The sequence below is a fragment of the Chiloscyllium plagiosum genome, chromosome 47 (genome assembly GCF_004010195.1).
Source record: "Chiloscyllium plagiosum isolate BGI_BamShark_2017 chromosome 47, ASM401019v2, whole genome shotgun sequence".
In the NCBI taxonomy this organism is placed as follows: domain Eukaryota; kingdom Metazoa; phylum Chordata; class Chondrichthyes; order Orectolobiformes; family Hemiscylliidae; genus Chiloscyllium; species Chiloscyllium plagiosum.
The window spans coordinates 1253170-1265932 of NC_057756.1; the positions used below are offsets into that span (position 1 = coordinate 1253170).

The window sequence follows — 12763 nt, forward strand, 5'->3', positions numbered from 1 at the left end:
CTGTTCAAGAGAAAACCATGAGGGCCCAGAATAAAGACGAAGGAAGCAAAACTATACAGTGTCTCTGAGCACTTTGCTTTGACTGAGCGGGGAAAATAGGACGACATTTCAAATTTCACAACATCCTTCCGAATGGAAAGAGACCAGAATTGCTTGCAATATTTCAAAAGTGGCCTATCCAACATCCTGTATATTTGCAACAAGACCTCTCAACCCCTATACTCAATGCTCTGACCAATAAAGGAAAGCATACCAAATGCCTTCTTCACTGTCCTATGTATCTGCAGTCATCATTCTGAAAAAGGGCCACTTATACCTACTCGCTGTTCATTAGCCAATTCCTTATCATTGTCAATTGTCTCATCCAAACTTACAAGTCAAAACCAAAAGAATAAAGATTGAAAACTAGAGAACTGATAGTAAGTGGATATTGATTTCTGGTTAGACTTGAAGCTCGATGCATAAATCTTGTTTCCAGATTATAGAAAGGGTACATAGTACAAGAGGGCACAAAGAGTGTAAAGGATATATAATTCTGCAATTCTACGATCTCTGCCTTGAAACAGAAAGGCTAACAAGTGAGCTTATAATAAAGATATGGTGGATGCGGGGACAATTAAGGTCAGCTAAGTGGTTTGAAATATTAAAGGATTTTTACAAAGTAGTCTGCTTCATTTCCACCACATTCAGCGTCCATTTTCACCCTCACTGACTGCAGCAGTGTGCATGATCAATGAGATTCTCTGCAATAACATCCAAGGCTCCTCCAAAAGCACTTCCCAAACCGCATTTCCTCCACCACCTTGAAGGATGAGGGCAATAGATACTTGGGACACCCACCACTTTCAAGTTCCCTGCTAAGACACAGGAACAGAAATCAGGCCATTCAGTCTATCAAGTCTGCTCTGCCATTCAATAATGGCCGATAAGTTTCTCATCCCCATGCTCTCACTTTCTCTTCATCACCCTTGATCCCCGTTCACAATCAAGAAGCTGTCTCATCTTAATGACACTCAACAACCTGGCCTCCACACCCTTCTGTGGCAGTGAATTCCATAGATTCACCAGTCTCTGGCTGAAGAACCTTCTGCTATTCAAGATATTCACCAACCTGACTTAGAGATATATTGCTGATTGATTGTGACTGGGTCAAAATCCTGGAACTTCCTCACTAATGACATGGTGGGTTTACCTACATCATAGACTGCGAAGCTACTTGGATGCTGCCTGAACTGCTGTGCTCTTCCAGCACCACTAATGCAGAATCTGGTTTCCAGCATCTGCAGTCATCGTTTTTACCACCATTACAAAGGTCAACTGGGGACCAGAAACAAATGCTGGTTCAGCCAAGGATCCCACATCCCATGAATTCATTTAGGAACTATATAGTGGGGGAAAAAGTGCTCCCACTTCAAGGAAAGGAAAGAAAAATGAAAGGGCATCAATAAATCCATGGGGAAACTCAAACATTTCTTCAGGTTCGGAGAATGCGGTGCTGCCCGTGTTCGGGACGGAAAGCAACTCATTTGTTGGGCGCGGGGAGGGGGGGAAACTAGAGCGTAGATAATGTTGAAGAAGGGAAGAGAGAAGTAACGCTGAGCGTGTTGCCGGAGGATCGAATGAAAGGGAGTTTTAATATGAAGTGCAAATCCGGCATGCCGCCTTTTATAAGCGCTGTCTTCTTTTATTTCACAAATGAATGAATTCCGTTATCGCCGCCTTGAGTTAAAATCGAGTGCAAGTGATCCTGGGCGCAATTTGCGTACTCACCCTGGCGGTGCGGGTGAGGTCATTGAACTTCTTGCGGCACTGCAACCAGGTCCTGGGAGTGATGCTCTTGAGATTGACATAGAGTGCCACCTCCCTCCAGGCCTGGCGCAGGGTCTGCCTGGGCATCTTCCTGCCATCCGAAGGGAAGAGGACCTCCTTGTGGGCTCTCACCTGCTCCACCAAGACCTTCAGGGCGGCATCGCTGAACCTGGGAGCGCGGGGTTCCACCATGGCCTCCAGCTCGCTTCGGCGCCCGGCCTCCGCCCCGCAAGGAGACCAAGTCTCCGCGGCGGCACCGCACCCTTTTGTTGGTGCGGTTTGTTGTTGCAAGCGTGCGCTTTAAACCAGCGCTGGGTGCGCCGGATATTGCTCGGCCCGGAACTCCCGCCCTGTAGCGCAGCGACCGGCGTAAGGGACGCCGCGCCAGCAGCGCCGCTTCCGATTGGCTGCTTCGCTCGGAGGGTGTGGGCCGCCGCGCGTGGGCCAGTCACACACAAAGGGAGGCCGTCCTTCCACCGAGGGGAGCAGCCAATGAGAAGGCGGCCCGTTCCGGGCGGCCGCTCGCGCCCGCTCCGCGCCGCGCCACCCCCGAAATTGACCAGCTCCCGGCGCGGCGGGATCTTGTCAGTTTCCCTCACCTGGCATCCTGTTAACCGGTGCTCACGGCGTTGGATCCTCAGATCCATTCCCGCTGGGATCCGGTTGCTGGCAGCGTCACACCGAGAATCCCGAGGGCGGGAGCGGGTTACAGGCAGTAGGACGGGAGGAGATTGCAGGGGGTAGATCCCACAGCACCATTCCCGGCCCCGAAGATCCCGAGGACGGGAGGGGGCGATTACAGGGGGGGGGGGGGGGAGATTTCGCACTGCCCCTCTTCTGCGATCCCCAAATCTCACCAACCAGTGGAGACGGGGCCAAATGCTTGCTTCTCCCCTCCTTGGGACCTGGGGATCTTGGAGACGCGGCATGGGAAGGTTTACAGGATCAAATCCCAGGGATCCCCCAGCATGGCGTGCTCAGGGGGGAAAGGTATGTATGGGAGGAGTAGGTTCAGTAGATTCCGCAGCTTTCCTCTTTAGGGATTCACTCGCGGTTACGGGTGGATCCTTCAGCTTCACTCGGATCCCGAGCACGGCGTGGCTTGAGGGGGAGGGTCACAGGGGCGGATCCTGAAGTGTCCCTGTCCTGAGATTTCGGAACTCTGGTGAGGATTGGGCGGGGTAGATTGCAGGAGCGGATCCTGCAGCTTTTCACCTGGTCCGGGGGATCATGGACTGTTATAGGAGTGGATCCTGCAGCCTATCTCCTGGTCCCCATGATGCCGAGGGGTGTTGCATTTGTTGGGGGGATGGCCGGTCTGGACCAGATCCTGCAGCTTCACTCTTGTCCCCAGGGATCCCGAGCTGCGGGTGGTTAACAGGAGCACATCGCGCAGCTTCTCGATCGGTCCCGGGATCCTGGGGATGTTTTTCTCCTCATCCCGGGAGTATCGGCAGGTGCAGCGAATCTGCCTGAGGAGATCCAAGTTCGCAAGAGTCCGTCTTTGCTCCACAATTAATTGACTCTGGTCGGGGCAGAAAGTGGCTGAGAGCCGTGGGATAGAGAAAGGGATGATGGGGACGGGACAGAAAACGCTGGAAAAAGAAGAGAATTGAGGGAGAGAGAAAGTGTGCGAGGGGGCAGCGAAATAACAGGCAAACGGACTGGAGGGGTACGACAAATGGGAGAGACAGCAGGTCAGGGAAGAGTTTAGAATAGAGAGAGTTGGGAGACAGAAAAAAAACGGAAGGAGAAAGATAATGGGGGAAAGGGAGACAAAGAGATAGGAAGGGAGGGAGAGCGAGGAAGGGATGAATGAAAAGAGGAAGGTGCCTCAGTTCTACAAGAGAGTGACAGGCAGGGGAGAGAGAGTGGGAGAATGTGGGAGATGGGAGAAGAGTCAGCAGGTGAGGGCAGGGAGGGTGAGAGATGGGGGGTGCGTGAGAAGAGGTGCAGAGACTCATCAGGACAACAGAAGATTGGGGAATGAAGGGAGAGAAAGATTAGAGGTGGGTGTGAGAAGGAGACTGAGAGCAGAAGAGAGATGCAGAGACAGTAGGAGAGACAGAGAGATGCATAAGCAGTTTGGAGAGACAGGCAGAACACAAGTGAGTAGGAGGGTGAGAGACAAGGACAGATGCTCTGCATGGGAGCAAAGATGTGAGATACAATGACTGGCAGGGGATGGGGGTTACAAAAGAGTGTGGAATTGGAAGATGGAGCATGGGAGAAAGAGAGAGTGAGGGAAAGATTAACAAGAGTTTAAAAGTTAAATGAAAAAGACTGGGAGTAGGAAGATAAAGAGTAGGTTGGAGAGAGCAAATGTGTGCGGAAGACAGAGTAGGGAGGAAACACAGGAGAGAAGGTTAGACACAGACCAGCAAAGAAGGCACAAGCATTCAGTGGGGAGGCGCAAGCATGTCTGTGCTGGTCAAAAACAGCCATCTATCTAGGTTAGATTACATTCCCTACAGTGTGGAAACAGGTACTTTGGCCCAACAAGTCCACACTGACCCTCTGAAGAGTAACCAAACAGAATCATTTTCCTCTGACTAGTTCATCTAGCGCTATGGGCAATTTAGCACAGCCCATTCACCTGGCTTGCACATCTTTTGGAATGTGGGAGGAAACCAGAGGACCCGCAGGAAACCCATGCAAACATGGGGAGAATGTGCAAACTCCACACTCCAAACTGAAGCTGGGATCAAACCTGAGTCCCTATCACTGTGAGGCAGGACTGCTAACCACTAAGCCATTGTGCTGCTCCTATTCTGATCCCATTTTCTAAGACTTCCCCATAGACTTGTTTGCTTTATCATGACAAGTGTACTTATAAATACTTCTTAAATATACTTCTTAAATGTCATAAGACTTTATGTATCTACAATTCTTACAAGTAGTGAATTTCAGATTCCCACCACCCTCTGGGTAAAAGTATTCTTCCTTCCATCACCTCTACACCTGCCTCTTAGCTAAGATTTGTGCCTACTGGTCATTGATCCCTCTACGAAAGAGACATTTCTCTTCCTGTCTATGCCTCTCATAATTGTACCCTTCTCAATCATCTCCCCTGCCAATGTCCTTTGCTCTAAAGACAACTGTCCCAGTCTATCCAATCTCTCTTCATGACTGAAACTCTTCAGCCCAGGCAACATCCTAGGAAATCTCCTCTGCACCCTCCAGTGCTATCATGCCCCTCCTGCAATGTGGATTCAAGAATTACACACAGTACTCTAGCTGTGGCCAAATTAATGTTTGGATAGTTGATGAATGGTACAGGACCTTTGAGTTAAATAGTTTCTTTCTGAGCTTAAAAACCCCATGACATTATCACACTTAAAACACCAGACCAGGTATCATGCGACAGATCCTGATACATCATGCACTAATTGCCTGGGCAACATATATCATTTACAAAATCAAGAACCCCTCCCACCCCACTCATGTCCTCTTCCATCTGGCAGAAGAAGTTTGAAAACACATACCAACATTTTCAAGAACAGCTTCTTCCCTGCTGTTCTCAGACATATGAATGGACCTCTCATATATTAGAGTTGATCTTTATCTGCACCTTCTCTGTAGCTGTAACATTATGTATGGTATTCTGTTCTATTACCATTCTATCCTAGATGAACCCTTATTTCTTGGGACGGCAAAATGGCTCAGTGGTAAGCACTGCTGCCTCACAGTGCCTGGCGATTGTGTGGAGTTTGCAAATTCTTTTTGTGTCTGTGTGCATTTCCTTTGGGTGCTTCATTTTCCTCTCACAGACCAAAGATGTGCAGGTTAGGTGAATTGGCTAGGCTAAATTGCTCATAGTGTTCAGGGATGTGTAGATTAGGTGTATTAGTCAGGGGTAAATGTAGGGGAATGGGTCTGTGTGGGTTACCCTTCAGAGGGTTGGCATTGGTTGGTACACCGAATGGCCTGTTTCCAAACTGTTGGGATTCTATGACTACCCTGATGTACTTAGGAAAGGTGTGGTTTGACTAGTTAGCACACAAAACAGTTTTCACTGTGTCGGGGCACATGTGATGATAATAAATCAAATTAAATCAACAGAGTTCAGATAGTTGGTCCTGGTAGATCACATGAAAAGCAACTAAAGAGGGATGGTATGTACATTGAATAATAAACAGAAACCTACAGTGATTTACAGGTGATTATTTACAAATAATGTGAAGAGATCATCAATATATCCCAACTTACTCTTTGGAGGGTCGGTGTAGACTTGCTGGGCCGAAGGGCCTGTTTCCACACCATAGGGGTTCTAATTCTAATTCCATTTATCATGCTAAGAAGAACAGAAGAGGTATTATATGGTAAGTGCTGCTCACTAACAAGCAGAAAAAGGAGTGTAAAACAAATCCCAGAGCACCAAATGCAAAACATCAGAACAGGAAGCACATGACAACTTCCAGTACATCACAGCCAAAGCATGATGTAGAGATCATACAGTAAGTCTCGGTGGTCACATGATGAACTCAAGATGAGGGATTAGATAGTAGTTAACATTATATCATATAAAGATTATAGAGAAAAGGGATCAAAGAGCATGAGGTAATGCATATTAGAGCAGACACCAGAACAGGAGCCATGCAGCAGTTTCTAGTGGAACATTCACAAACACCAGAACACATGGCAGACCATGTGTGTCCGTTAATCAAACACAAAGTGAAAGACCTTGGAGAATGCAGCATCTCATTGTCGATCACACACAAAAAAAAGACCAGCAGGACAGAGATCACAGAGTAAATCCCAAAATATCTCACATGAACATGAGATTTGGGAAGTAAAGCAGGGGACAATAGATAAAGCAATAACAACCAGGAGAGCAATAAAAGGGCAGTACATGGACCATAGAGCAGATTTGGACACATTACAACTGTACACCAGAACATAAATCTTGCAGTAGGTCCCAGTACATTACACTTTGCACACCATAACAGGAACATTAGACACATCTCATTACGTTCCACATAATACGCTAGAAAAGGAAACATAAAGTAGGCTGCAGTGCATTACATACTACACCAGAAAAGATATCACACAATCGGTCTCAATACATTACGCACTGTCAACTAGGTCAGAAATCATAAAGCAGATTCCTATATCATATGCTACATTCCAGAACAATAAACATTGAGAAGCTCCCAGTAGATTACACATTGCATGCCTGGATAACAATCAAGCAGCAGATCCCAGTAAAATACACAATATGCAACAAAACAGCTTTCCAACAGCAGATCCCTGTAAATAATGTAATATAGAGACCAAGAATCGTGCATCTGATCCCATGAGGTTACACACCATATATCAGAACAGGAATCATACAGCACCATAGGCTGTACACCAAGGTAGGAATTGTACAGCAGATCATAGTAAGTTTCACATGATACACTAGGCCCTGAATTGTAGAGCAAATCCCAGTACATCACATATTATATATAAGGGCAGGAACCCCCAACCTGATCCCAGTATATTACACATAATAATCCAGACCAGGAATCATACGGCATCTCCCAGTGCATTAGTCAATATATGACAGAACGGGAATTGTGCAACATACCTCAGTATGTTAATCACTTGATGACAGAGCTGAAATCATACAGCAGATCAGTGGACATTATACACTGTACATCAGAACATGAACTTTACAAAAGATCCCAGTACCTAATATGCTGAGCGCCATAACAGGAATCATTCAGCAACTCCCAGTAGATTGCACACTGCTTGCTTGAATGGGAATCACACATCGGGTTCCAATACATTATGCGTGATGCAAATTGACAAGAATCATGCATCAGATCCCAGTAAGTTATACACATACACCAGAACAGGAATTATGTGTCAGATCCTACTATTTATCCACCACATAACAGAACACCAATTGTACAGCAGATCAAGAATCATAGAGCAGATCCCAGTACATCATGTACTATATACAAGGACAGGAATCATCGAGCTTATCTCAGTATATTACACAATATAATCCAGACTGGCCTATATCCCAGTGCATTAGTCAATATGCAACAGAACAGGAATCAAACAGCACATCCGAACACATTTCACACCACTGGCCAGACAAGAATCATCCTGAGATCCCACTACATCACACAGCATACAACAGGACAGAAATTATCAATCAGTTCTCACTACACTGCATGCTATACTCCACAATAGGAATCATATAGCAGATCCCAGTATTTTACACTTGGTACACCTTGATAGCAATCAGATAGCAGATCCCAGTGAAGAGAGTAGGGCGCCTTAAAGATCAAAGAGGTTGTATTTGTGTTGAACCTCAAGAGATGGGCAAGATATGAAATGAATATTTCACATCAGTTTTTACTGTGGAGAAAGGAATGAAGGCTAGAGAACTGAGGGAAATAAATATGGATGTTTTGAAAACAGTTTGCATTATCGAAGAGGAAGTACCGGAGGCCTTAGAAAATGTAAAGGTGGATGAATCTCTAGGACCTGATCCAGAGTACCTGAGGACATTGTTAGAATTTAGGGAGGAAATTGTAGGACCCGTGGCCGAACTATTTGTAATATCTATAACCGTGGGTGAGATGCCATATGACTGGTGAGGTGGCTAATGTTATGCCTTTGTTTAAGAAGGGATGTCAGGAGAAGACTGGGAACTAGGAGGAGACGGTGGCTCAGTAGTTAGCACTACTGCCTCACAGTGCCAGGCATCCCAGTTTGACTCCAGACTTGGGGGCTGTCGATGTGGAGTTTGCACATTCTCCCTGTGTCTGTGTTGGTTTCCTCCGGTTGCTCCAGTTTCCACCCATCATCCAAAGATGTGCAAGTTAGGTGAACTGACCATGCTAAATTGTCCATTGTGTTCAAGGATGTGTAGATAAGGTGCATTAAGGAAAATATAGAGTAATAAGATTGGTGAATATGTCTGGGTGGGTTACTGCTTGAAGGGTCGGTGTGGACTTGTTGGGCCAAATGGCCTGTCTGCACATTGTAGAGATTCTATGATATATATTTGTCGAGGCAAGGGATGACTAGGGACAGTCAGCATGGTTGTGTGTGAGGGAAATCGTGTCTCACAAACTTGATTGAGTCTTTTGTGGAAGTAACCAAGAAGATTGATAAGAGCAGAGTGACAGACATTGTTTACTTGAACTTTGGTCAAGCCTTTGACAAGATTCCATGTGGTAGACTAATTAGTAAAGTTAGATCACATGGGATTCATGGTGAGCTTGCCAGTTGGATACAAAATTGTCTTAACAGCAGGAGACAGAGAATGGTATTGCAGGGTTGGACTTGATGCTAGTTATCAGTAATGTTCCACAGGGATCAGTGTTGGGTCCACTTTATTTTTTTTTTCTTTTCTGAGTGATTTAGATGAGAAAATAGAAGGCATGGTTAATAACTTTTCAGATGACACCAAAATTGATGGTATTGTCAATGGTTAAGAAGGTTAGAGGTGAAAATGTGTTGCTGGAAAAGCGCAGCAGGTCAGGCAGCATCCAAGGAACAGGAGAATCGGGCTTATGCCCGAAAAGTCGATTCTCCTGTTCCTTGGATGCTGCCTGACCTGCTGCGCTTTTCCAGCAACACATTTTCAGCTCTGATCTCCAGCATCTGCAGCCCTCACTTTCTCTCGGTTAAGATTACAAAGAAACTTTGATCAATTGAGTCAATGAGGAGTGACAGATGGAGACTAATATAGATAAGTATGAGGCATTGTATTTTGATAAAGAAAAGGACAAGATTTATACAATTAAAAGTAGGGCCTTAGATGGTGTTATAGGACATAGAACATAAAACATAGAACATTACAATGCAATTTAGGTCCTTTGGACCTCGATGTTGCGCTAACCTTTGGAACCAATCTGAAGCTCATCGCACCTACACTACTCTGTTATCATCCACATGTTTATCCAATTATCATTTAAATATCCTTCAAGTTGGCGAGTCTTATTATTGTTGCAGGCAGGGCATTCCTCGCCCTTACTACTCTCTCAGTAAAGAATCTACCGCTGACACCTGTCCTGTATCTTTCACCCCTCAATTTAAAGCTATGATGTCTCATGCTAGCCATCACCATATGAGGAAAAAGGCTGTCACTGTCTACCCTATATAACCCTCTGATTTTCTTATATGTCTCAGTTGAGTCACCTCTGAACCTTCTTCTCTCGAATGAAAACAGCCTCATATCTCTCAGCCTTTCCTCATAAGACCTTCACTGCAAACCAGGCAACATCCTGGTAAATCTCTGCACCCTTTCCAATATTTCCACATTTTTGCTGTAATGTGGTGACCAGAACTGTACGCAACACATCAACGACAGCATGACCTTATGGTTTTGAAACTCAATCCCTCTACCAATAAAACCTAACACACCACATGTCTTCTTAACAACCTTATCAACCTGGGTGGCAACTTTCAAGGATCTATGCACGTGGACACTGAGATCTCTCTGCTCATCTACACTACCAAGAGTCTTACCATTAGCCGAGTACTCTGTATTCCTGCTACTCCTTCCAAAGTGAATCACTTTACACTTTTTCTGCATTAAACACCATTTGCCAGCTCTGCAGCTTATCTATGTCCCTTTGTAACCTGCAACATCCTTCTGCACTATCCACAACTCCACCGACTTTAGTGACATCCACAAACTTATTAATCCATTCTTGTATGCTCTCACCTGGTCATTTCTAAAAATGACAAACAGCAGTGGCCCCAAAACAAATCCTTGTGGTATAAACTAGTAACTGAACTCTAGGATGAACATTTCTCGTCAACTACCACCCTCCGTCTTGTTACAGCTAGACAATGTCTGATCCAAACTGCTGAATCACCTTCAATCCCATGCCTCTATATTTTCTGCAATAGCCTGCTGTGGAGAACCTTATCAAACATTTTACTGAAATCCACATCTACCACATCAACCGCTTGACCCTCATCCACCTGTTTGGTCACCTTCTCAAAGGACTCAACAAAGTTTGTGAGGCATGGCCTACCCTTCACAAAACGGTGTTGACTATCCTAATCAAATTATTACTTTATAGATGATTATAAATCCTGTCTCTTATAATCATTTCCAACATTTTGCCTACAACTGAAGTATGGCTCAAAGGTCAAAAATTATCAATATTGTCTCTACTCCGCCTTTTGAACAAGGGAACAACTTTTGCTATCCTCCAGTCTTTTGGCACTATTGCTGTGGACAATGATGACATCAAGATCAAAGCCAAAGGCTCTGCGATCTCCTCCCTTGCTTTCCAGAGATCCTAGGACAAATCCCATCCCACTCAGGGGATTTACTTATTTTCACACTTTCCAAAATTGCTAACATCTCTTCCTTATGAATCTCAATCCTTTTTCCTCTCAGAACCTATTTCTCAGTATTCTCCTCGACAATGTTGTCTTTTTCCTGTGTGAATGCTGACGAAAAATATTCATTTACTGTCTCTCCTATCTCTTCAGACTCCACACACTACTTCCTACTACTGTTGTTGACTGGCTCTAATCTTACGCTAGTCATTCTTTTATTCCTATATTCCTAGAGAAACCTTTAGGTTTTCCTTGATCCTACCTGCCAAAGACTTCTTATGTCTCCTCCTGTCTCTTCTTAGCTCTCTCCTTAGGTCCTTCCAGGTTGATGTGTATCTGTCAAACACTGTAGCTGAGAGTTCACCCTCATCTTAACAAAAGCCTCCTTCTTCCTCTTGACAAGAGATTCAACTTATTGGCAAAAGTGAGGACTGCAGATGCTGGAAATCAGAGTCTAGATTAGAGTGGTGCTGGAAAAGCACAGCAGGTCAGGCAGCATCTAAGAAGCAGGAAAAATGACATTTCAGCAAAAGCCCTTCATTCCTGATGAAGGCATTTTGCTTATTCAACTTATTAAGTAAACCATGGTTCCCTCACTTGACCACTTCCTCCCTGCCTGACAGATACATACTTATCCAAGACACACAGTAGCTGTTCCTTGAATAAGCTCCACATTTCAGTAGTGCCCATCCCCTGCAGTTTCCTTCCCCATGTTATGCATCCTAAATCTTGCCTAATCACCTCATAATTGCCATTCCCCCAGATATAACTCTGTGGTATATACCTATCCCTTTCCATCACTGAAGTGGTCACGATCACCAAAGTGCTTACCTACCCCCAAATCTAACACCTGGCTGGGTTCATTATCCAGTACCAAATCAATGTGGCTTCGCCTCTTGTTAGCCTATCCACCTACTGTGTCAGGAAACCTTCCTGTACACATTGCACAAAAATTGGTCCATCTAAAGTACTCAATATACAGTGTTTCCAGTCAATATTTGGAAAGTTGAAGGCCCCCATAATAACTACCCTGTTACTTTTGCTCCTATCCAGAATCACCTTTGCAATCCTTTCCTCTACATCTCTGGAACTTTTCAGAGGTCTATAGAAAACTCCCAACAGTGTGATTTCTCCTTTCCTGTTTCTAACCTTAGCCCATACCACCTCAGTAGATGAGTCTTCATCAAACATCCTTTCTACCACCATAATACTGTCCTTGACTAGCAATGCCAAGCCTACCCCTCTTTTGTCAACTTCCCTGATCTTACTGAAACATTGAAACCTCAGACCCTGCAACAATCATTCCTGTCCCTGCTCTATCCATGTCTCCAAAATTGCCACAATATCGGAATCTCAACCTATGTTGGATGATCACCCACCTTTTTCTGGATGCTCCTGGTGTTGAAGTAGACACACTTCCTGCCTGCCAGTATCCTCCTGAGACCTTGAAACCTTATTCATGACCTCACTACTCTCAACCTCATGTACACTGGAACTACAATTCAGGATCCCATCCCGCTGCTGAATTAGTGTAAACACTCTTAAGAGCATTAATAATTTTCCCCCCACGGTATTGGTACCCCTCTGGTCCTGGCATACAACATACTGTTTGTAGAAGTTCCACTCAAGCCAGAATGAACCCAAATTATCCAGA

General features: G+C 45.0%; 1 protein-coding gene across 1 annotated transcript in view; it reads right to left on the reverse strand.

The window, feature by feature from the left end:
* Positions 1-2158, reverse strand: part of LOC122544159 — a 28532-nt gene extending 26374 nt beyond the window's left edge. The window contains exon 1 of the mRNA XM_043683190.1: positions 1771-2158. Within this exon, the coding sequence (XP_043539125.1) occupies positions 1771-2001 (231 nt within the window). The 5' untranslated portion in view covers positions 2002-2158. The remainder of the gene's footprint in view (positions 1-1770) is intronic.
* Between the last annotated feature and the right edge of the window lie 10605 nt (positions 2159-12763).